This window comes from Sphaerodactylus townsendi, linkage group LG03 (assembly GCF_021028975.2).
Source record: "Sphaerodactylus townsendi isolate TG3544 linkage group LG03, MPM_Stown_v2.3, whole genome shotgun sequence".
NCBI classification, from domain to species: Eukaryota; Metazoa; Chordata; class Lepidosauria; order Squamata; family Sphaerodactylidae; genus Sphaerodactylus; species Sphaerodactylus townsendi.
Genome location: NC_059427.1, coordinates 129,224,308 through 129,250,589, shown reverse-complemented (window position 1 = coordinate 129,250,589; position 26,282 = coordinate 129,224,308). Strand labels below are relative to the sequence as shown.

At 42.5% G+C, this 26,282-nt stretch overlaps 1 protein-coding gene across 3 annotated transcripts in view; it reads left to right on the top strand.

Annotated features, from left to right (window-relative positions):
* Nucleotides 1–18,113, top strand: part of TTYH2 (tweety family member 2) — a 71,228-nt gene extending 53,115 nt beyond the window's left edge. For 2 of the 3 annotated variants that reach the window (XM_048490584.1, XM_048490586.1), the window contains exons 8-14: nt 1,321–1,376; nt 1,946–2,038; nt 3,885–3,977; nt 4,064–4,206; nt 5,726–5,911; nt 9,513–9,591; nt 15,717–18,113. In XM_048490584.1, the coding sequence (XP_048346541.1) occupies nt 1,321–1,376; nt 1,946–2,038; nt 3,885–3,977; nt 4,064–4,206; nt 5,726–5,911; nt 9,513–9,591; nt 15,717–15,797 (731 nt within the window). In that variant the 3' untranslated portion in view covers nt 15,798–18,113. The remainder of the gene's footprint in view (nt 1–1,320; nt 1,377–1,945; nt 2,039–3,884; nt 3,978–4,063; nt 4,207–5,725; nt 5,912–9,512; nt 9,592–15,716) is intronic. The other variant, XM_048490585.1, reaches the window with a different exon arrangement.
* Nucleotides 18,114–26,282: the final 8,169 nt, after the last annotated feature.

Below are 26,282 nucleotides of genomic sequence, written 5' to 3'. Positions count from 1 at the left end.
GTTTTGCTCTTGGCATGTTGATACGAGATTCCCAAACTCTGCTTCCAGAGCCACTGGGTGAAGAGAAATCACCACTGGCAACAGTTTATGGAACCCAACTTCCAGCCCTGCATAAACTTACCCTTTTTAGCCTGGGTAAATGCATTAGCCTTGACAGAAAATGTGGAGCATCATGCCGGAGTCCCTCTAATCCAGAGACTACGTCCATGTGGAAGAAGAGACATTAAATCATTAACTAATTTCTTCTTCAGTTGAGGCTTAAATTCCACTAAAGGGTATTGTTTTATAACACCTCTTGTTGCTAAGTTTCCTGTATGTTCACATGATTTTCATCTCTTGTTCTTCTTGGTTGGTAGCAATAAAGTATTTACACTTTAGTTATTCTTTCTGTTTTTATGTATTGTCTACCTCTAGGGACTTTTTTCAATATGGAATAATTTGGAATTGTTTTTTGATTCTTCGCCCGTGTGCACACAGCACACAGCACACAGCACACAGGCGCTTGAATTTCTGAGTGGGAACAGGGGATGGAGCAATTCAGGGAGACTGGGAATGGGTCTGCTGCTGCTCCATCACTTTACCTAGAAAGGGAAGATGAGAGATTGGGTGTTAATTAACAATAACAATTTTATCTAGGGATTTTTTTTAAAATAGTGGTCAGATAACTGCCTGTTTGAATGCCTGAGGGAAAGTGACTGATTTATGATAGTAATCAAGGGCTAATTTATGTGCTTCTTGCATGATTTTAGCAGCCAGGATGGGCAAGAATCCAGTGCACATGTGGTGACCTTCACAATATCCATCACAGTAACTGGGTCAAAATGGTCTTTAATCAGGCCAGATTCCTCTGCCAGCCCTGTATTACTGGCAGCATTCAGGTCACCAGCAGCATTCAGGTCAAACCATATTCATGTTATTCTAAACAACAAAGAACCTCCCAGGAGTATCACAGCTAATTGTCAATTCTGGAGACAGTAAAAGTTCATATGTAGGTGTTAGCAGGTGATAGGACACCTTAGACAGTTGAAAGGGTCCTGAGGTAGCTGATACAATGGTAGCAGCTGCTCCTAACCACGATGCCACACTGACTAGCACCAAAAGCTCACTCTTCTGGCCATCTGCAGACTTTAATATCTGCTAACAAGAAAGAAAATACAAGCTCAAACCACAGTTTTCTAGCTGGACCAGATGCTCCCAAGAATTTCTGTCCCTTCGCTTCTAGGGGGTGGGTGAAGCTTTCATCTAAACTGGAGGTTGCTAAAGCTTTGTTGAACTACAGTGGGTGCCACTGATGCTTTCCCCTTGTGTTTTTATTTGTAGAGATCGTTCGCTATTACCTGTATTGCAGCCAGAGTCTGACCAGCCCCTTCCAGCAGGTACGTACTTGAATGGATGTTCTCCCATCAGAGACCTCCACACTGCTGGTGTCACTAATGAAACCTTACTGGGCAGAGAAGAAAATGGTTTCATTTCAGGAATTAATGTAACTTTCTCATTCTCTCTTTGGAAAATTGAGTCCCTTGGTTCTTTCCTGTGAGGTCTGTCCAAGGAAAGGGACTCATGAGTATGATACCTGAGCAAAATTTAGGCATGATGGGTTCCTTTGAATGCATGCCCTGCTTATGGCTTCCCTAAGTCTTGGTATGCCCCTGTTCTGGCATTCCAAGGCTGTCAATGGAAGGGGCAGCCATTCCAAATAAGCTACAACATGGTTGTTGGGGAACCCTGAGTAGAGAGATCCATATTTTTGTAGCTTTCAGGAGTATGGTATTTGGGGTCTTGCTTGGCAATTAAGGCCTAGCTTCCAGAATTTGGAAGAGGATGATGTCGACCTGTTTGTTTCTGGGCAATGATACTCTAGTACTTGGGCTATAGTACAGGATATTAGGACCCGTAGCCTGATGAGTCAAAGCTGGGGTCATTTTGTGTCATTCTTTGTTCACAGGCTCTGACCATCTACCAGCGTTCTCTCACTACTATGCAGATCCAGATCCAGGGACTGATGCAATTTGCTACACCCATTTTCCCTTCTGCTGAGGTAAAAAGCACATATTATCCTAAAGAGCAGTACATGACCTTGAGGAACCATCTGTGAAATTTACTGAATGTACATTGAAACAGCATGAGGCAGACCCAGAGTTCCCATCAGATCTAGCAGGTCTCCAACTGTTATTGCTACTGAATCCAATAGGTACTATACCTCTCCTGTGGTGTATTTAACTACTCTAAAAGCACCTAAACATTGGAGGTTTTTATTCAGGCACAATTCCATGCCCTCCCTTTAGCTGTCCTTGAAGGCCAATTCAGAAAGACTCCTTATTGGGAAAGAAAATGTCCCTGTGGATCTGGGCATACTGAAACAAGAGAACATGTGTTTCTCCATTGACAGTTCCATAAAAATATACATACTGGTTTTATTTTGCCACTGCTGTATGGATTTCCAAGTCACACAGGTCAATTTTGTATTTCCCTGGTTCTTAGAGATACCGATCCTGACGTAACATACAGTGTTGCCAGGTTTTGTGCAGCAGCACTTGAAGTATGTCACAGGATGGTCTGTGTTATAAAACAGGCTTAATGAATACTACGCTTGTCTTACTGGAATGTACTGTGACCTAATAGTTATAGTCTTCTATTTGCCAATTTATTGTTCTCTTATTTTTTTTCCTTTTCATATTTATGCTCTTATCCTATCCAACTTATGTTCCCATATCAGTTTTCTTCTGCCAGTAGATTCTTTTAGATACACATTTACAGTTTTAATACATTTTACTCTTTTATTTGCAGGTCTATGACCGTAATAAAGATTGATTGATTGAATATACATTTAAAACTGGGCCTCTGGACAAATTTATACTTTCTCTTAGGTTAGCACTATAAGGGATGCAGCATTTAGTATGCCAGTTCTGCTATAGGCAGATTGAAGTGCTAGCAAACTGGAGAAAGAATAAGGCATGCAGTTAGGAATGTGTAGATGCCTTCAACATAAATGAGCCAGGAGGCCAAACCATCTGGGCTGCAACTATCTTGGAAGCAGTCCCTCATACCATTTAGTAATTGCAGATATGGGGAGGGGCCATATCTCAGTAGCGAACCATCTGCTTTGCAGAGGTTCAATCCCTGACATCTCCAGTTTTAAAAGGATTGGGTAGTTTTGCCTGTTCTGAGTGTTTCCCAACAATTGGGTGCCCCCCAAGTTCTAGTTTTATGGAAGAGAGAGAAAAGTCTCACTGTATTCTAGTTTAGTTTACATTTTATTACAGGCCAGCCAAAAACATTCCTTAAAATATAACTTACATAAGAAGACAAACCATGAATTCGACAAAAATAAGATTATTGAATAAAATATTCCTAGATTTCCTCGTTTCCTGGTTTCTGATGGACTTGGCATACCGAGGCACAGAACTTCACTACCTGTCCAGAGACTGAGAGGTCTTTATCAGACAGAATCTTTCCTTCCCTTAGCAATCTGTCTAGCACCAAACCACTTGATTTTTCATCTCGAGATGAAAACATATGTGTTTGGCCAGGACATGTCAAAGACTGCTTTCTCTTAGACTGATAGCTGCAGTTTTGCTTTCGAGCAAAGAAACTGCCAAATAGCCTTCCAAGCCACATTTTCAATATGTAATTGTGCTTAACAAAAGATGAGGATAATCGTAACAGTTACCAGAGCACGTTGTGGGAGATTCAAGATTCTTTACAGGATTGTAGGAAAAATTCTGGATTATGAATTCCAGTTTTGTCTCTACTGCTGGGTGTACTTTGGGATATATCCACCCTGGTAGAACTGCTGAGCCATCCTACTGAATATGTTGTTTGGTTCACTGCTGCCAGCGTTTTATTTACGGCCAGCCTCCTTCACCAATTTCCCCTCGCTGCAGAAACACCTCCTTGGCATGCAGAAGCTACTCAACTCCTCGGAGACCAGCCTCCACCAACTAACTGCCATGCTGGACTGCAGGGGCCTGCACAAGGTGAGCAGGCAGCAAAGCTATGCATTGTGGTTTGAGAGCTCAAGCAACTGGCAAAGAACTGATTGGTTCCTCCCCACTGATTACAGGATTATCTGGATGCCTTGGTTGGGATCTGCTATGATGGAGTAGAAGGCTTGCTGTACCTCATCCTCTTTTCTCTGTTGGCTGCCCTGGCCTTCTCCACCATCATCTGCGCCATGCCACGTGCCTGGAAGCATTTAGCCAGCAGGTAAGATGTTGAATGGTCTGCCTGAAACAAGCCCTGGGAGAAGAGAATGTTGCCCATTTTGGAGGGTGGTTTTCTTTGTGGTAGCCTAAAAATGAAAAAAAAAGTGTGTTGTGATTTTATTTTTTCAATGTGATACCTCTGTGTGCTTGCTTGCTTGTTTCTGCTGCCTCTGATTATGGAACAATATCATAAGAACTTCATGGAAGTTTTTTTTTCTCCTGCTTTGATCACAAATCACATCACAGTTTCTGACAAAAAGCATCCTAAATACTACCAAATGGGGATCCTCCATTAAACCTTGAGGTTCCCTTGCAAAATGTGGGGTTACTAAGCAACACTTCTGCGTGATTTCCTAGAAGCAATTGAGGAAGGTAGTGAGTCTGTTGCCTAGTAACAGACCCACATATGTATATAGGCCTTTTATGCTCATCACTAGCAGCAAAAGTCCATTGCCAGGAAGGGGGGAATGCAGTGGGCTCTAGCAAGCATTCCCCCTGCCCCCCTCCCCCCACAATGATCTGAACTGTTGGTGCCCCCCCCCCCGCCTTAATACTTATCTTTGCAGAGATCAGTGCAAGCACAAGATTGAGGTAAGTCTCAGAGGTTCTGGATGCTGGCTGATGGGACGGTGGGAGGAGACTTGCTGCTTTGGGGGTGGGTTTGTTAAGGAGGGCGGAGAAGGTTTCTGTGGAAAGGGTGGGAGCGGTGAGGAAGCGGCCAGTTAACCATCGCTGCTGTCTTACCGGGTGTGGGGTTTTTGGGGTGGGGGAGGCCTTCAAAGGAGCCATGGCTTGCCACTGCAGCCCAGCTGAGGCCAGGGAGGGGAGGCAGGGGGCCCAATTCTGGGCCACTAAGAGATGGAATGCAGGAGGCAAACGTGCAGCCAGTGAGTGGGCAAGACACACTTCGTGAATCTAGCCCATTAATTGGCTGCAGGTTTGTCATCGCGACGAATCTATCCCTTAGCAGATTATTGTTTAGAGATGAACAAAAAACACAGAAGAGAGAGAGATGCAAGCAAGCAGAAGGAGAGAAGGATCAGCTAAGGAGAGGCCTGCACCCTTGCCCATGCAACTTTATGTTCATCCTCGTGGTTTGAAACATCAACTGCTGATTAACTTAAGACCTCCACAAGTCCCACTTTCAACATCAAGTCAGAACTGGTTCTGGTGCTTTTTTTGTAACCTGTGAACCAGGGTTTGAGTTCTCCTGTGTAGAGATAATTAAATCTGTGGTATTTCTGTCATGGAGAAGGATGGAAGCAGTTTTAAAATGTCACCGTCATGTACTGATGCTTGGATAAGAAACTCCACAAGAAGGAGATCTCTAAAATACCGGGTTCTGCTGCTTCCACAATGTCTTTACTGGGATATCATATCTTTCTTGGTTTTGCTGTTGTCAGTCAATGCTTTTCTGTGTATGTAACCACTTTGTTGGCTGGGTGCAACCATTTTCTGTGCATGGTGGGCTCAGTTGGACTCTTGCCTACTTTTATCGCATTGTTTCTCTTCAACCCCAGGGACCGCGAATATGATGACATAGATGACGAAGACCCTTTCAATCCACAAGCCCAGCGTATTGCTTCCCACAACCCCACACGTGGGCAGCTTCGTAGTTTCTGCAGCAACAGTAGCAGCCTGGGCAGTCAGACCAGCCTCCACCCTCCTGCACAGACCATCTCCAATGCCCCAGTGTCTGAGTACATGTGAGTAGAAAATGTCAGCACCAGTATCTTAGGCTTCCAAGCCTACATGTAGACCTTTGTTGATCCCAAGGTTACTGCAGACATGGTCCAAGCAATTTGGCTGCCTCCCACTCTGCATTCTCCATATGCTCCATTCTCCATGCACTCCTTCTGAGACTCATGGGCCACTTTTCCATATGCTTCCTCTCTCATATTCATTTGACAACCATGATGTTTCTCCATCCCATACTCCTAACAGCTGGCTGTAGTATCCCCAATAGACTAGATACCTGGGGCATATCTTCCAACTACCAACTGGATGGATCAGCTCTGGGCCCCTCAAGATTTTAAAACTCTACAAAGCTTGTCTTGTTGCAGAGGGGAATCCCATGTATAACCAACTGGGCAGGCACTCTAGAAGATCTTCTCAAAGGACTTGTGGATACCATAGGGAATGAAAAATAGGGAATTCCATAGGGAATGAAAAATAGATTAAATGGGTAAAGCAATACCTTTTTGGGACCAAATGTTGTCGCCTGATACTCTGCAAGTATTTGGTGGTGTCCATTTACATGTCTTTACACCAAACAACCCTGTTTAAAGGGTAGCACTGTTCTGTGTGTTTGCTATCTCATTATCTAGATAATTCTTTTTGGAATGACTGTGTCAGGCTTTCATTTGATGAGAAAGACTTCCCTGTTTAGCTCCGTACTATACCCTTTCAGCTGTTTGTTTGCTTGCCTCTCTTCTTGAGAGATTAGCTGCTTGATTGGGAAAGGATGAGAGAAGAGGTTGGTCAAGGAACAGCAATACAGGCGAGTTCTTTTGTCAGACGCAAGCAAGATGTTACAGGAATTGGTTGTGGTGGTTTTTCTGGGCTGTGTGGCCGTGGACTGGTAGATCTTGTTCCTAATGTTTCACCTGCATCTGTGGCCGGCATCTTCAGAGGTGTATCACAGAGAGAAGTGTGCTACACACTGTGTCCAGTGAGAAGGGAATCTTTAGTGGGGTATATTGTCCATGTCCCAGGGTGGGGAACCAATCATTAAGTGTTTGGGTGGAACTTGCTATTCAAACTTTCCCTTTACACTAGACAGTGTGAAACAGACTTCTCTCTGCAATATACCTCTGAAGATGCCAGCCACAGATGCAGGCGAAACGTTAGGAACAAGATCTACCAGACCACGGCCACAAATCCCAGAAAACCCACCAGAACCACTTGAATCTGGCCGTGAAAACCTTTGACGTTACAGGAATTGTGTGGCTGCTTCAGCAGTTATTCAGCAGCCAGAAAGATGTAACTTGGGCCTCAGTCGTTTTCTGAACGTGCTCCTTTAGCAGTCATGGGGGAGGGGGGGCAGAGTTGGGGATTGTACACAAAAAGGTGTTACACAAAAAGTGAGAGACTCCAGTTCTTGATAGGATCCAATACTAATAAAAAGGAAATATGAAATGTATCTTAATTATTCTTCTGAGGCCAGTTTCTACATTCACTATACTTTGTCAGTTCTTCACTTTTCATGAGGTCTGATTGTGCATATCTGAATATGGATGCCAGTTATCTGCATTATACTACTTTCATTAGGATGTGAGGAAGCATCAGCCCGGCTGCTTCAGCAATACTCCCACTCTCCCATGCACACCTCCCCCAGCAAACAGTCCACACCCCTCTCTTTACGTTTAGGCTCACTGTTGAGAGCAGAAGACAACAATCAAGGTGTTGAGTAAATTCTTTGTTGTTATTTCCTGGTCCCTGATGCTCAAGATGAGACTGAAGACTTATTGTATGATAGATCCCCTGAAGAAACCACAAGTAAAATGCATCAGGATTAGAAAATAACAGTAAAAATGTATTCAACATCTTGATCCCCTCCTCCTCCTCCTCCTTCTTCTTCCTCCTCCTACTGCTGGCGTGGCCCTGACTTCTTCATAGGCTCCCTGTTACAACATGTCAATGTATGTTGAGAATATTATAGGTGTTTTCACAAATAGATGACTTTGTGGCCTTCTTTAGTTATAAATGTCAAAGAGGGTTGCTTATGAATGATGGGGATTTCTTTGTAGTGAAAAAGAACCACTTAATCTTCTTATGCAAAATCCAGATGAAATTATAGGACTGAATCTAATAATGGCTTAAACAATTTAAAAATAAACTCTCAAATTGGTATTTCAGTCTGTGCCAATTTTGACATGACAGCAGCAAAGCTGTTCCTTGTTATATGTATATAGTATGTTTCAATATGATTCAGTCCCATAATTTCATCTGGATTTTGCTTGCTGCATATGCTGTCCAAATGCCCCTTTTAATCTGCTCATTCCAGATGTGGAACAAATGGAGGCTGATTCCAACACTCTGTTTCCAACATCCTATAGAACAGTGGTGGTGAACCTATGGCACTCCAGATGTTCATGGACTCCAATTCCCATCAGCCCCTGCCAGCATGGCCAATTGGCCATGCTGACAGGGGCTGAGTCCATGCACATTTGGAGTGCCATAGGTTCACCACCACTGTTCTATAGAACATCCCTCATGCAGAAATGTACCACTTAAGGATGCCTGATTGGAGGGGAGGGGAGGGGGAGAGATTCTTTAAATAGGGAGTTTCTGAAATAATACAAAACCTTTGGGCAAGTTTTCCCAGTTTATACCACCAGTTGGTCCCCTGAAAGGACTACACTGCATGCCTGTTGTAGAATTGGCAGAGTGCTGTTGAATCACTAATCTTAACCTTAGGGCAGAAATGTCAACCCAGTAAATTGTAGTGGAGTAAACCGAGACAATCCCTAGGTCAGGCATAGGCAGAATAGTCATCACAATCTGCTTGTCAATCACTAGTCATTTTCTAGTGGACTAGCAGAGTTGTTTCTTTCTGCTTCTTTCCTATGCCATGTCAAGGGAAGAGAGAATGTGTGTATACTCTTTTCCTTGGCTCATACTGTCCTGCCTTTCGCTCTCCAATGGCACTGGCATAGTGTAGCAGGAAGTGAAGAAGAATAAGAAGAGTTTGGATTTATATCCCCCCTTTCTCCCCTGTAGGAGACTCAAAGGGGCTTACAATCTCTCTTCCCTTCCCCCCTCACAACAAACACCCTGTGAGGTGGGTGGGGCTGAGAGAGCTCAGAAGAACTGTGACTAGCCCAAGGTCACCCAACTGGTGTGGGAGTGCACAGGCTAATCTGAATTCCCCAGATAAGCCTCCACAGCTCAGGCGGCAGAGCAGGGAATCAAACCCGGTTCCTCCAGATTAGAATGCACCTGCTCTTAACCACTATGCCACTGCTGCACCAGTGAATGCTGGTGTGGCTCTGTTTCCCTCAGTAAGTGTCACAGGCAAAAGATAGAGCTAAGGGGAGCCGAGAGACCATAGGCCGAAGATGTGTGCATGCTTTTTCTCTCATTACCTCCTGGTGGCAATATAGAGAAAATGGGGAGACTGCCATTGGCCCCCCCCCCCCGACAGACAGCTCATTGAGTTAGCCTCCCCTTCTTTCTTCTTCATCCCTCTCCGCATTTAGGATGGCTACTTCTGTGGGAACTTCAGGGGATATTTCCTAGCCAGAGGCTCACAACTGAGGACATTTAATAATCTGTCATTTTGACCTTGCTCCTCTCTACCTGCAGGAACCAAGCTGTGCTCTTTGGTGGGAACCCACGCTATGAAAACGTCCCACTGATTGGAAGAGGATCGCCTCCCCCCACGGTACGGTGGGCGTCAGAGGCCAAATCATTTTTATAACACTCTTTTATTTCCCTCTGCTTTTACTAACCACACACACATTTTTAACTGGGACGAGAAAGCCTCCTGCTTTTGTCAGAAGCTTAAAATAGTTTTGTTTCTGATGTTAGAGATGAGGAAAAGAGCAACTTTTTTATTTTAAAAAAATTGCTGAACCAACCTCTCCAAAAATGACAGTCCTGAGCCTGAATTTTGTATCTGCAGGAAGATGAAAAACTGTTACAGGAAGTCCTGCCTTTTTGGAGGCTGGCAATCCTTGTTCCCACAGATGTTTAGCTGCAACGCCTGCCGACAGCATTGGGTGTGATCCATTGAGGCTACATCCTTGCAGGCTAGCTGTGGGCAGCAGAGTGGCAATAAGAGAGCAACTGCATGATTTATGGCGTTTGGTTCTCGGCTCACCATTGCACCTGGAACCTGTTCAGTGGAGGCTGTCCAGCAAACCCATCACATTGATGGGTTTTCTCATTGATTTCTACTCCTTATCTTATCACTTTGTTCACACAGTGCCATATTTTAATTATTTTTTCCTCTGCACACTAACGTTTCCTTAGTTGCCCTGTTCCTGGAGAAAAGAACTGCACGTTGTAACCATCCAGAAGATTATCATTGCTTGCTTTTTTGTGTTGATAAACCTCTCACTTTTTTCTTTAAACTTGGTTTCACTGTAAGCAAAAGTACCTTCATTCAGTTTGGCATACTATTCCTTTGAAACACATCCTGCCTGCTAATATTTGCTTTGTTTTTGCATCAACTCTTTTGGAATTATGTTGCTCTTCAAGAGTTGGTTATTTGTTGTTGGATTTTTTAAAAAATTGTTGTATCTTTCCTTGGTTTGGGGCAGGGGGTTTTGTTTGGTTTTTGCTTTGTTGTTTTTTGACTCCCTCCTAAAGATTTTCCACAATTTTCAGTTCCCTTTGCTGTGAATTTCCTTTCCCTGTTAGCAACCATAACAGTTCCAAAATGAGGGTTTTCAAAGGTAAAATAATCCTAAGAGCCTCCAGATGTTCGAGAGCCTTTATCATCCCCCCTGCCAGCATCATGCTGGCAGGGGATGATGGGAACTGTAGTCCATAACATCTGGAGGGCTGCAAGTTTGACTCCTGTGTGTTAGGCTTTTACTTGTATTCCCTTGATGTATATGTTGGGGTTAGCAGATCTGATAAATTTCCCTACTGGATAAAATACTGGATAGAACTGAGGAAAAAAGCAAAACCAGGGGACACCCAGAACTTCAGGCTGATTGTAGTTTTCCCAGGTAATATATTATGTCTATTTTAAGTACTGTTGTTTAAAATCTTGTCTTAGATGTGGGAGGGAGGGATTTGGATAAACACACAAATGCACAATTATGCCTTATATTTATGACAACTGTGTTTCTTTCACGAAGTTATAAAATGATGGTTCTATGGAAAACCGAACAAACAAATGTAACTAAATGACTAATGAAACTGAGCTGAGGTGAATTTGTATCCCAGTACTTAACATGAGCCAGGGTACAAAGGTATCACGGTGAAAAATCCTCTTTTCCCCTCAGCTAAAGGGAATAATAAATGGTAAGTAATTTTCCTTTGGGGATATCATGCAACGGAGTAACAGTGATGTCTTTAAAAGGCAAAGTGATATTTCCACTGACTTGAGTTTTTGCCAGAAAAGTACTCCCAACATCCAAGACAAGGTAGAAAAAAACATGAAAACCAATTAATTAATCTTTAGTATAAATGGTTTGCAATCTTTATCACTTGCCTGTGCAGCAGAATCATAGTAGAAAAATCTGCCTCCCCTTCAAATACTGTTTCCATGATCAACTAGTATAACCTGATGTAGTAAAACCTCAACACTCCTTGTTTCAGTACAGTTTACTGGTGGGGCTGTGCCCCCTCAATGGGCTGAATCCTTCAGATTATTCTTCCTTCCTCCTTTGACCACTGGAAATCTTGTCTAGTTTTCCCCTCTCTGCCTGTAAGAGCCAACTTGTGGTAGACCCATTTGACTACTTGTTTAAAGAGTTTAGTTTGAAACTGAAAGCAGGGGAAACAGGTCAGGAAGCATCGATCAGAAGGCAGACAAAAGAGATTTGTAGCCACTGCAGCTACTGCTTTGCTTTGGGTTTTTTTCTACTGTTCTGTAACAAGATTTTTTTTCAATTGGATATGTATTTGTCAGAGAAAAAATAATGAAAATTTCCACTTGAACTACTTCTCAAATAGTGAAATATTATTCATTAGGCGTGCTTAATGCAAACAGAACCATATGCCCACTATTTGGCTAAGAAACATATCCAGCAACTAACTTTTGGACTTATTTTCCCCATACCCAGAACTTTATTGTGGTATTGCAAACCATATTTTTGAAATCTGTGCATTGCAGCATTCAGGCCTGGCCTACAACAGAGGTATCATCTATGGGGATGACATGCACACAAAATGATACCATAAATGGAAAAAGAAGCCCTCGTTTGTCAACAATATGTTGAATAAAAGGCAGGAAAAGGACTGGGAAATTTCTGCTTTGGACTCAGGTCAATATTTAAAGAAAATATATTCCTATATCTGATAGTTACTAGCTCAGCTTCAAATGAGACTTTGTTGCAGGGGAAGTAGAAAGAGCTCAAGTGCCTTTACTCTTCCTTGTCCTTTGCATATGTTCCTCATCCAAAAAAGACCTTACACTGTTCACCCCAATGTACAGGCAGTTTGAAGGCCTCTCAGCAGAGGTGGGATCCAACCAGTTCTCACCACTTTTCTAGAAGTGGTTACTATTTTTTTCTGAGTGCCAAGAAGGGGTTACTAAAGCAACCTCCCTGCCCAATAGCCCCATTGGCGCTACGCCACTGTTTGAATCCCACCACCATCGGAACCTGTTATTAAAATTTTTGGATCCCACCACTGCCTCTCAGGTAGGACATGTTCAGCTTTGGAAAAGATAGACAGGGCAGGTGTCAGCATACCCCAAAGTGTGGCAGCTGCTGGGGGCCAGGACTTCCACCCAGGGGCTTGGACTTCCAGCAAGGTCTACTGAAGCCATCTGCCTATAGACGTTGCAGAACCTCTTATGACCCAAGCTTCTGTCTGCATAGGATGTCCAGCATAGCCAGGAGGATGGAGGAGTTTGCCACAGAGACGGTGGGTGGGGCTTGCAAGTGAGTGAGCTGGCTGGGAAGGTAACCAGTGAGGAGGAAGTATGGGAGGAGTTGACTGGAAAGAACAATATGAGCATGAGACAAGGCAGCAGGCAGGGCTCGGGCATTCCCTGCCCAGGGCTGTCCTGGGCACACTCTACCCAGGGCATCCCAAAAATCTGGAACCAACCCTGTATCGAGCTATAGAAGAACAGGAAATGGAAGGCACCTGCAATTCCTGTTCCTTGCACATTAGTTTTTCATCTCACACTGACCTAAGCATGTCCTAAGCATGGGTTATCAACCTAAGCATGGGTTATCAATGTTCAAATGGGTCCAGGGGTTCTCCCAGAACTACATCTGATCTCCTCACTGCAGAGATCAATTTCCTTGGAGGAAAAGGCATCTTCAGTGGATGGCTCCATAGCACCACCCCCGAACTGCCAGGAATTCCCCAAGCAAGAGTTGGCAACCTTAATCCAATGCTAAACCCAGGTCTTGTCTGCAGCACAGACTAATTTAGGCTTTGTGTGTGGTATGGAAATCCCAGTTCACTGTACATTGGTCTTGGGTGTGTCCCTGGGTGATGATCCGTAATGGGATGTTTTAATTAGGGGTACATATTTGTATGTAAGAAAAGGAACAGCTCCTTTATTTGCAGCTGTGTCCTTGATGATAGCAGCTCTCAGGATTTTTTGTGGTATTGTGGCTTTATGGAAATAGAAGATTCAGGATGTCGGCCAGAAAACCTGTTACCATGGATTCCCATGCAATGAGGATTCAAAGCCTAGGCTGTGCAGAAGGCTGCTTGAATCAGGTTGAGCTGAAATTTGAATACCGGCTGGCACAGTTTCATTTTTTAAAGCCCAAGTGACTATTCCACCATCTTTTGCGAGAACTATTTTTAAATAAAGTCTTTATGTGCTGGAACTGGGCCAGCTTTGAAGGTTCCAATCTCACTGTTGCAAGTGTGTGCAGTTGTTGGGAAGGTCCAAGTTTAATGTGAAGCTAAATGCTGCTAGATTAATTCCAGCCCGGCCCTCCACATGCACACACAAAAACCCCAGAACAATTTAAATAGGATTTAAATCCCTCGGGGAAAGACTTGAAAACTTTTTCGAGTTCCAGAAAAATGTTATGAATGATTTTTTTTTCTTTAACAATGCAGGACTTTCTCCCCCTTCACCACCACCACCCTATAGATATGCATTCTCCTCCTAGCTCTCAGCCTTATGTATTATTCCTTGTTTGTTTTATTTTTATTTTATAATTTGATTTATAGGGTGCCCTGCCACGTGCTGGGCTCAGGGCAGCTTACAACAAAGATTTCCAAGTAAAATTAGTAATCAGCGATCACTTCCCATAGTAATTTGCCCAGAGGCACCATAAAATCAGTTCCAGACTAATGGAGGAATGAGTTAAAGGAAATAGGAAATGGAGGGGTGGGGTGGGGTGGGGTGGGGAGAGAGAGAGAGAGAGAGAGAGAGAGAGAGAGAGAGAAGGAAAAATACTCTGTTCCCACTATTATTGCAGTTTTCATTATGTTTGTATTCTGACCATCCTCCAAGGAACTCAAAGCAGTAAGCCCAGGTTTTGTTTTTTGGGGGGTGGGGGGTTGTCTTGTTTTATCTTCCCAATAACCCTGTGAAGCAAGGTTGGTTTGGAATTAATGATCTTCTGAGAAGTATCCACTCAGGGCCTAATTCTACAATGCACTGTTTCTGGGTCCATCCCAGTGTTGTGCCAAGTGGATATTAACTGGGCGTTCCTGCTGTGTCTGCTGGGAATTCCTGAATAGAACTTAGCTTCTCAGGCATGTGATTGCTGATTCAGGTCAAGACCATAGTATATGTGAAGAAACGTCTTAACCCTTCTGCTTCCTCACCTGTTTTCCTGACTTGAAATGGCCTCGAGAAGCCACTCTTTAGCTTTGGGGAAATTCACATGTAGCTTATTGATGTATGGGTAATTTTCCAAAGTGGTGCAAGTAGAGGCTCCCTGGGACCATTTTAGGTTGGGCAGATGGCATAGGGCAGGAGACTTTACTGCCTCCTTCTCCACGCACTGTGGTACTGATCCAAACATGCATGAGAATCCAAGTTCCAGCCAGAAATTCCTAGCATACGTCAGCTTGGCAGGTGCCCAAACAGATTAACAGTGCCCATGTAGTGCATCACTCGTTGCTGAATGCAGTACACATGTGAAATCCTTACAAGAGATAAAGGAGTTTGAAGGGAATACATGTGGATCCTATCTAAGAAGCATGTGACAATTGTGTGTTCTGTTGTGGGTAGGAAGGATCATTTAGAAAGGAGTTGTAGTATGTTCCTGTTACTAGATGTGGGAACCTCAACAAGAAATCACAGTAGTTACATATTCATATTCCTAAATGTTTTTAGAGCAACTTGAACGTTTTTGTTTGGGAGAGATGAATTGGTGTGATAAAAAATTGCAGGAAGATTTTGTTGCCTGTTAGCAGGTATAAATATTTTGGTAGCAGGCATTCACCAAACCAAGCACAGAATTGTGCTGAACTGTTGAATTTTTTTATAACAGTCTCTTCCTCTCCTAGCTTTTACTTGGGGAAATTTTTAGATACTTGATTCTGCTGGATATTTCTTCCCTCAACTTGCCTCATTATCGTTCCAAAACGCTACCAGGCATAGCCCTCAGCTTACTTTATCTGGATGTCTTTCTACTGCCATCTCATTCCCACCTGTCTGACTATCAGGATATATGTGGTTCTGTTGCTTCCAGCGACATAGAAGATGAACAAGTTTAATCTAAGCTTACAGACAAATCAGGACAAATGTTTATGGTTTTGACACTACTGTTATGGGACTTTATACAAACATATGTAAAGTCCCATAACAGTCGTAGTAATCCTCAGCCAGCCAGCCAGCTCCTTTATTAGCAGTTGAAGCTGTGCAGTATAACATGTTTCTTCCTGTCTTTCTTCTCTCCTCAGTATTCTCCAAGTATGCGAGCCACCTATCTATCGGTTAATGATGATCACAGGCGACAGTACAGCAACGAATTTCCAGCCTAGCACCCAGCTTGTAGAGCAAAACCCTCAGACAATGTTACTATAGTGGGACCTGACCAAAACTCAAGGTGCGTGGACTGCAGGGAACAGGAATGCCTCCATAGTGAAATGGTAGAGAAGGGCATTTGGAGAAGGCATCAGCTGATGAAGACACCCACTGGGATCCTGGATAATCTTCCTAGAGGGGTATCCTGTGTGTTCAAACTGGCAGCTTTTGTTCATAATTCTTAGTCTTCCTCTCTTGCACACATCAGATGGTACCCCATATCTCCAACCTCTGAGCTGACTGCTCTAAAGTCTTCTCCTGATCTTATCTCCTGCTCTTTTCCTGCCATCAGTGCATTGTATTCCCCATCCTCTTTTGGGAGGGAGGGGGCAGGGAGGAAGAGATTTGGGACTGCCTCAAGTTTGTACAAAGGCTATTAATTCCTATTTTCTTTTCCTTTGCACTGACCTTTGGGGCTGTGTCGTCCTTGGTTCGCAGTGTGTTTTGGGCTTCCTTTTTTTTATTAGAGCAGATAACAAGACCAGTACACTGTACAAGTAAATAGAATACTACATGTGGTGTACAATGGCCGTGAGGGAAACAGGAGCTGGCCACGAAACAGAATGCGCCTTGCTGCTGAGTCAATGCAATATCAATCACTAGAGTGGATTTTGCTTCTTTTTTTCCTGGAGAGGTCTTTTCTCAAAGCCTTCTGCTGGCTTGGCATTGTACTACTTGAGCATTATGACCCTCCCTCTGTAGCGGCAGCTCATTGGAAGATACGGTACAAGATCTGCACAATATTTTCCCTTCCTTACCAGTTTCCTTTGTTTGTGGGATTAACGTGAAATTCACCAGCCATTCCTGTGGTGGCCTCAGGTATTATTTGAAAGAAACTGATTTTTTTTTCATTTGTGTATGTTTCTAATTTGTCATTTTTTTAAAAAAATTGTATGTTATTTTCTTACCAGCGTTTATATCAGCTATCCAAAGAACACAAACATAACCTGGACTTTTAAAAAGTTTTTTTTAACGGAAGGTTACTCATGATTTTTATACATTCAAGAATCTTTTGCAGGTCATTCCCCCCCCCCTTTTTTTTTGAAACACCATTTTCTTAGGGAACAAAGCAAAATTAGCTCTTAAGCTGCTGCAAATATTGTATGTGAGAAACCTTTAACAAAAATTCTTTATTGTCATTCTGTTGGGGACGGGCGAAGTAGCATGGAAGAACCAGGTCTGATTTAGTGTGTAATGGCTCTAGATTGCTGCAGTGATGATGGTATTGACAAACAATGCTGTTAGCCCATTTTCTCCTAAACAATGACTGTCTTCTTTCTCCTGAGATGACAGCAGCTTATGGCTATAGAGGATCTAGGAAGTAATTCCAGCTATCAACGCTTATCAAGAAAACCTCACTAAACTATAACTTCAGCGGTTGTTCACATGATTTCAGCTGTCAATACAAATAGAGCCTGATTCTCACTTTTTTGTTTGGCTGTTGAGTGGACGTGATCTTCTTTGACTTTCTCAGTCAGAGAAGGGGATGTATCCCCAGGTAGCAAGACTGGATTGTTGGGAGAGGGAGGAGACTTCCAGGGAATCAAAATGAGTCCAAACGGATGAGATGGGAGTTTCTTCCACCCACAGGTACTCTGGTGCTGTCCTTTTATGGGCCTAATTTTTGACTTCTGCCTAAAACAATTTAATTTTTTGCAAAATCATCAAGGTTTTATTTGTTTAGGCTGTGATGAATTTGCCCAATAAACCATTAAAATGTTTGAAAGCAATATTATAAACTCCTTCGTGGTAATCCAAGGGGATGGGTCCTACCTATCCCAGCACAAACAGCCACAAAATACTCCCAGACCTGAACACTACAGCTGAGACTTTCCAGATGGTGTCAGTTACTGGAGCTTTGAACCTCACATCCTTCAGAATCACTGACATCAACTTCTTTGTAGGAGTAACAGTGGTAAATGCTGCAGAGATACAACAGATTTGCCTTCCTGTGCACACGAGGCTACATGGAGGTTTTAATTACTTGACAGCAATGACTCACTGTGTCTTTTATCAAGGATAACTTGTACATATCATGTATGGTGACAACATTTGTACATCCATCTTATATGTGACTGACTTCAACTTAGGGCATGTGGAGGGGAAACCCTGATCTTATGCTTTTAATCTTCTCATTGTAACAGCACCGTTTAAAACTGTTTTTTAAAAAAACGCATGTGAACTAACCTTATCTCAGGCTCCTTTCAGGGCTATGCCTGATTTGTATGTACTGGCTGGGAAGCAAACAAATAAAGACTTGTACTAAAAAGTGACCTTTCAGTATTTGGATTTTTATCCTTCTGGACATAGGCTCTTGCCATTATTACATATGTCTCTGAGGTATGACAGTCTCAGGAGTTGAAAGCCCTGAGAAAATCAGGTACCTTTGGCTTAAACAGACACACAAGTTTTAACATTTGCATGGTATTTAAGCAGCACTGTCTGCACAAGGTCATAGGGAAGTATAAATGTCTATTATCAGAGGACCTGGTAATCTGTTCGGACTGAATCACTCAATCGACAGTAAATATAGCTTCTGTCATACAAACTGGTAAGTCCTTTCGAATCCTGGGATGCTAAAAGAGCTTTCTCTTTTTATGAAAGGCAGAATGAGTTGCAGAGTTACAACCCAGAGTAGCATTAGAATTATGTTATAAAGTGGTCTGCCACTTAGTAAGTACCTGTTTAGTTTTGGGGATTGGATTTGTTTGAAGCTGAATATACACAAACCCAAAGTAATTATGATCTGGTACCCTCACTGTCGTAAGGGTTCAGCCCTTTTCCAGGAATTCAACCTCTTTTTCAGTTGTGATTCTCTAGAGACGTTCTCAGACCTGGAAATCCAGATTGTAGCAGTAGTCAGTAATCCTTTTAAGTCTACGATATCTTTGGCTTTTTTGCATGTTAAAGGTAGTCCTCGGTGCAAGCACCAGGTCATTACTGACGTCACATCACAATGTTTACTAGGCAGACTATATTTATGGAGTGGTCCCAAGTCAACTGTGTCATGCCTGATTAGGGTCAGGAGGACAGTGCATGTGGGACTTCAGCTTTCTTCTCTGTGCCACTTTCCCAGCTTGAAACAGCCTTGGGCCGGGGAGGTACATCCTAGGAAATTTGTGAGTTTCCCAGGTTACACTGTCTGAGAGTGTTTAAGGTTGGGAAAACGGTACAGGCAGGAAAACTGACACCCGTTCTTTACATGCAGCATGTTGCTGAACCTAATTAGGTACTACATGTAAGGGAATTGAGAAGAAACTAATTGACATATGATTGAGTTACGTCTGACACAAAATGAAGACCCAGCCTTGGTAGTCAATATGTACGAAGAGTTGTAACTCCTTTTTTATCAGAAGCAGCTTTGGTAACTGGCATTTACACTTTCAGAATACTGATGCTAGACTACTATGGTAAGCTGCCTTTACAGAGGTTGAAGCTGGTGCAAAACACTGGTATCCTGATTTGCGGGGGGGGGGGGGGGGGGAGGTATTACCCCACCATTATAGCATGAAGCCTTGATTTTTGTTGTCTTCTGAGACACTTTAAAATGCATGGATGTTGCAGTGTCCCTGACGGATATTTTCCCCTGTGTTCCCCAGAGATATTTTTCAGAAGGTATATAAAACTTTATTGAGCTAGGTTTTAGTATATAGACACATATCATAGGGTATGTTCTGGTAACAGGAAGCGCCATATAAATCAGTAGCTTGCGACAAATTTTTGCTTTTGATAGTGTAACAATTTAAAATGTGATGTGTGTTTCTTTAAAATGGTAGGAGAGCAAGGTGACTGGTTGTCAGTCACTGGAGAGTGGCTGTGAAGAGGGTTCTGAAGAGAGAGGGAGAGGTGCTGTCTGTGGTAAACTTGTAGTGAGAAAGGGGGCTGGTGATGTTAACAGCCTAGTGTTATATGAACTGTAGAACTGCCCCAAGCAATAGGAAGAAACCTTGAGAGACTGGAAATGGAGTCAAGTGCTGACAGGGTCTCAGAGATGTAAAGGAGTGAGAGAGTGGATTGATGCGAAGCGGAAGTCACCTCAGCAGAATTTGTTCCCACAGACTGTTTTGTTTATTGTAAATTGTTTCTTGAAACCTTTAAGCTAAAGAACATATACATTAAAAATTAATGTGTTAAATGTAACTTGGAATCCCACACTAGTAATTTCCTCAGGACCATGTAGCCCTTCGAAATGGCTTTAGAGCTCGGACACACTAGGAGGAAATAAAGTTTGGAATTAAATTCCTGGTCCGAGTGATATATGGATATGGAAATAAAGAAATAAACATTATTTTGCACACATCATACACATTTACAAAGGAATAAGAGAGTGATCATCCAGATAGCTTTGCTACTTTATAGAGTAGCGCTAATTACTACTTTCCTCTGAGGTGTGTTGCTTTTCTGCAACGAGATTTTCAGCAGATGGCAAAAGATTGGATGGAGTCCCTGTACAGTTAGGAAGGAAAGCTCAGTAGCCGTATGCAGCCATATGTGTCTAACTCTGTGGTATTATGAGTTGTCGTGGACTAAATACCTCTGTACAGATGGTCAGTTTCACTTAAATGCACCTTCCCTAAAAAGTGTCCATTCTTTTTCCTAATCTCAGTGTACATTTAGCAAAATACAGTATGTTTGAAAAGAGTGTGTTTCTGATTCTCCTGCAAATCCACTGACATGACATGATCAATGTTTATACAATAAAACTGTTTACAGCTGTTTCTGAGCTTTTGGTTGGGGTTCTGGAGGCTGCCTGGTATATTCTATAGCAGTGGTTCTCAACCTTCCTAATGCCGCGACCCTTTAATACAGTTCCTCATGTTGTGGTGACCCCCAAGCCTAACATTTATCCATTTTACAGATGGAGAACACTGATGCAGAGAGTCTTAGGCGACCCCTGTGAAAGGGTCGTTCGACCCCCCTAAGGAGTCCCGACCCCCAGGTTGAGAACCACTGTTCTACAGACATAAATGACTTTCAGTAACAAACTGTTATTAGTTAAAATATCATAGAAATAGGAAACACGCACATACACACAAGAGCTCTAGATCTCCAGTTATGCCTTTTGGGGTAAAAATTTCCCTTAGTCAATCAGCAGGATCACATGTATCACTTGAGACTGTAGAACAGTAGTGGCGAACCTTTGGCACTCCAGATGTTATGGACTACAATTCCCATCAGCCCCTGCCAGCAAGGCCAATTGGCCATGCTGGCAGGGGCTGATGGGAATTGTAGTCCATAACATCTGGAGTGCCAAAGGTTCACCACCACGGCTGTAGAATGAGAGGCTGTGTGTGAGAAAAATTATTTTAAACAAAAAATAAGTGTGTTAAAAGTTTCTTCTTGCCTTGTGCCATCTGATGCACTGTTCATTTTAATGCCTATGTGAAGGAAACTATGTGTGTCAGAGCTTGAACATTTAAAACATTGTTTAAAGAGGCTGTTAATGATTGCAGCAATAGCTGCTGCCTTCTCAACAGCTGGAAAATGTTATGGCAGAGGTTTGACCACATTGCAAGGTTTGTGCCTTAGAGAGTAGTGCCACCTTATGGCAAAAACTATTCCTTGCAGTCAATGCAAGGATTTGGCCTGGATCTATCCATGATCATTATTAGTCCCCAGTAATTCATCTGCATTTTCATTAGCTTTTAGCTCACAGGGAGAGCATGTAGTTAATCACAAGAGGTTTAAAGAGCATTAAACATCAGTAAATGGAAAGCTTTTATTTCTTATGGGTTTTAGAAAACTAACTATTGTTGCACATTTCAAAGTGCTGCTGAAACCAAATTATTTTTTAAAATGTTAGGTAAATGCCATTTGTGCAAAGTGAACCAGGAGGCAAGTTATAACTCAGTTTTAAAACCTGTTTTGGACATAGCTGTCCTATAAATAGTTTGAGTTGTATAGAGGTTACTGTATCAGAGTAGTATCTGGGAGACCCATGTTCGAGTGGACCAATCACACAAAACTCAGCCTAACCTACCTTACAGGGTTGTTGTGTGGAGAAAAGGGAGAACTAAATAATCCACTTTAGATCTTCATGGGAGGGCAAGGTGAGGTATACATGAAATTAAAAAAATTAAAAAAAATTGAAAGCCTGTTCAGACATGCCCCACACCTGCTCAAGCCACCTTAATTTTATTTATTTATTTTTACATATTTTTATTTATCGATTGCAACAATCCCACCCCCCACCCCCCCACCCCTGCACCCATGGGAGGCCAGTGATAGTATGGTCAGGCCAGTTGGCTAGATGGAAATGCCTGGTGGGAAAGCTCCATTTTGCAGGCCCTGCGGAACTCATTCAATTCATGTAGGGCCCTGATCTCACAAGGGAGCTTATTCTATCAGGTAGGGGTCTGGGCTGAAAAAGCCCTGGCCCTTGTGGAAGTCACCTGGACCTCCTTTGGGCCAGGGATCTCCAGTAAGTTTTCCTCTGATGAAAGTCTGTGCTTACTGCTCCCAGGTTTTCTTTCCAGTTAATACCCAGTGGTTAAAATCCAGTTACCTTTCAGCAGCAATATGCTGCTCTTTGTTGCTGGCCCCAAAACAGAAATGGTTTTCCTGAATGATTATATCCTGCAATTAATCATCTGTTGTGCTATATGATTTCCCCCCTTGTGTACAGTATCTATTGTATTATAGTAATCGTAGCTGATAGGTGAAAGAATGTTTGTGATTTTATGTTGTTGGCTGATTTGTACTGATGAAGAAAAATGAGAAATAAGACTGATAAATAGATCAGTAACATTTTTAGGAAAGCTCTTAAGGTGCCTCAGGAAAGGGGCAAGCTATCTATGCTATAGTTTACTTTGGAAGCTACTAGAAATAAAATTATATTCTCAGAAACTCATCAGCAGCCTTGCAGCAATACATGATCTTTAGTAATCCAATTTAATGGCCCTGCACGCCTTGGATAACGATTTGATAGTGACCCGCAAATGGGTAACATTTGTGCTGAAGAATCAATGGCATTCCATCTGGTTCTCTTGCTGTTTTCTGGCTATTTTGTGATACCCACAAAATCAAACCCAAATAAAATCATGTTGAAAGAGGCTGTTCAGGTGCCCTGTGAGTTTTGAAATCATTTTTTTCCTTATCTTTATGAATGTGGAAAGCTGTTCAGTTCCATTTTTCTGACAATGACTCACACTATTTTTGTTCTGAATGGCTTCCAGCAACAGCACATTTTCATACTGATCCTTGTTATGCATTCTGTTCCATTATTCCATGCTGCTTGGAGCAGTGTCTTAAACTGAGCTGCAGGTAGTTGATAGCTGTTTTGATAGTGAATAGGGGTGCTTCTATGACTGTTGGCCGCTCATTTGGTACTCTGGTAACTCACTAAGAGAATACCCCCCCCCAAAAAAAGTAGTCTTTCCTGCCTGTTTTCAGTTTCAAACACATGCCACATGCTTGTGGCAAACAGCTGGGTTACAACTGAGATCTGTTCCTTTGTGAAGCCTGCTGTCAAAAGCTGCTCTCTTCAATCAAAATTATCTGTCTTTTACAAAGAGATATTTTAAAAACAAAGGCCAGCAATGTGAATTTCAATTGACCTTGGGGTACTTGGGAAAGCTGCAGCTGACTTGCTACAGGCCTGGTGCACAGGGTTCTATTCATTTTGGGGTAGATGATAGAGCTTCTAGTTTAGAACTCCTGATTGTCAAAACAGGAGTTTATATGAGGTGATTTCACTTGAAAGACAAATTGTGTGACATTCTCAAGAGTCCTATAGGTAGAAATGAGCAAGAGTGGTGTAGTGGCTCTGGTCCAGTCTCATACTGTCGGCTTAGCCTACCTTACAGGACTGTTGTGAGGACATAGGAGAGGGGGAATTGTGTAAACTGCTTTGTTTCTCCTCTGAGGAGAATGGCAGAGTATAAATAAAGTAAATAAATAGGACCATATGATAAGCAGTTGCAGCATGCAATTCTCATACTGTGCCCTTAGATGGGGAAATATAATCTAGCTGAATGAAGAGGATACACTCATGTCATCTTTGTTCCTATCCATCCAGTTAGGGTCCTTTTTTGTGTCCCAGATTGTGTGGGGAGGTGAATTAATGTTGCACCTGTTCTATAATCATATCATTTGTGTTCCTGCTCTCATTGGCAGTTTCACAGTCCCTTTACCAGCCGGCTGTCTCATGATGACAAGTCAAGCAGGATGGAGTACAGTACTTTGATTAATGTTGTAAACAGACGACAGCGACAGGAACAGCAGGGCTGATCAGGAAGCTACTGGGGGGAGGGGGGAAGAGATGTAGCTTTGTATTCCCATTTCTAAGATTAAAATTGTCCAGGATACCTGCTGCTGTGCTTTTAAGACTGGCAGGTGCTTTTTGTTCCTGAATAAGTTCTGAATTCATTTGCAGATTAGTTTTCATCATCTAGAACACCTGTGCCCCAGTAGTGTTTAAAATGTTAGGCTAAAGCACATAAACACCAAAAAAATCTTAACAGAGATTTGTCTATTTCCAATTATTACAGTCATCTTAAAACTGATGATACTCCTAAACCAGCTGGGTCCTGTGCTCTGCTAAGCTTGTTAGATAGTTTCAGATCAGAGTCAGATTGTGGCATGTAACAGAGGTGGGGGGGCTGCTTCAGGATGGGGGAGAGGAACCCATCTAAGACAGAATTTCCTGTGTAGCAAACAAATTGGCACCCTTCAGCTCTCTTTTCTGTCTGCTCTCCTTCCCCCCCGCCCCCGCCTTAACCTTGGGAACAGTCAAGGTGCTCGCTGCCATCAACCTGGTCTGGGAATTTTACTATTTATTGGAGCGGGCCCAAATACCCATTCTTTCCTTCTAATTATTTGAGCACTATGCTCTTGGAGAAGGGTGTGTGTGCCTGCTGCCCAGATGTACAATTCTACCTGAGACTTTTTTATTATTATACAAGGACTTTATTTAGTACAAAAGCAAAGAAATGCAAACAGTTGAAAGCAACTTGTAGCTTTCAAAATATTAAGTAGCGGGCTAAACTTTGGCCCCAGAAAAATAGTCTCATGGGTTAGCAGAAAAAAGGAAAACAGTCAAAACAATAATTATATTCTTAACACAATTACTTTGACTTGGTCCATCTATTTGCTTGATCCAGACCATATCCCAGGCCAAACACTTCCCCACCCCCAGCAACCACCTGGCTGAGCAACTCTAGGAAATGCATACTGAACTATTGGGGAAGAGGTAGTGGTGGGACTCAAATAATTTAACAACCGGTTCAGGTGATGGGATTAAATAATTTAACCACTGGTTGTTTACAAGCAGCATTTTAATAACCAGTTCAGCCAAAGTGGTGCGAACCTGCGGAATCCCACCACTGGGAAGAGGGTTTTAACAATTTCCACAAACTCCTCCGCCCTTCCTCAGGGTTGGTTACAATTTTCCCTACAGAATGTGGAAGGGCTTTAATACTGAGTCCTCACAGTCCTTGGAGAGCTTTAATCAAAGAGAAATTCCTTACTGAGAATAAATTTCCATTAGGCATATGGTGCCTGCTACTGGGTCTAAATGCCAAAGAAGTTTACTTGACAACCCTTAGGATAATGTATTCGACAATACATTAAACCTTAGGATCCTTAAAACATAGAAATGCAATGAATGGTTCATGTCACATGATGAGGTCCTGAATTATGTCAGTTTAAGAGACCACATATGGTGAAAATAATACTTTTATTATTATTATAGCAAGGGCACTGTTAATATAATTAGGAAGGCAACTGAAGGCACAGTCAGCCACTGACTTAAGTTGGAGGTTTTACTTTTCTTATTCAGTGACCATATTGCGAAGCCCTGACTCCATTAATTCATCCCTAATTCTGCACAGCATATTTATAAGGAGTGGCAATGGTTATAAATGAAATAGTTTTTCCTTATGAAATGAGTTCATTTGTAACGATTGCCACTGGTGATTTCCATTTATAACGATTGCCACTGGTGCTCTTTCAGAAGAGTTAAATAAATGGGGCTCCGGCTCGAACTCCCCCGAGAGCTGACCGGGAAATACTCCCTGTAATCGCACATGTCCGTCAGAATTTTACCCCGGGGCTGCAAAACAGAGATGCGTTCTCATAATAGCTCCTCTCCGACATGGTGCCCTAATCAGCCCATCAACATTTTTTATTTCACCCTTCCTGCACAGCTTTGTGCACGAGCCAGGTGCCCAGCATCCCGTCCCAATTTTATTGTTCCAATGTTGTGGGGCAGATCAAGTTTAGAGAAAAGGACCATCTCCCAACCAAGGCGGGATTCGTGGCTGAGTGAGATTTGACCATAGACTTCCCAAATTCGTTTTCTATTTATAAAAACGGGACACAAATTTATTAAGATTACAACGCGTTATAAATATGCTGTGCGGAATGTCCCTTAGTCCAGTAGTTGCATTACTACTCAACGCTGCCATAGAGTCCTTAACTCCTTATGCCAATAAAGGTTATGA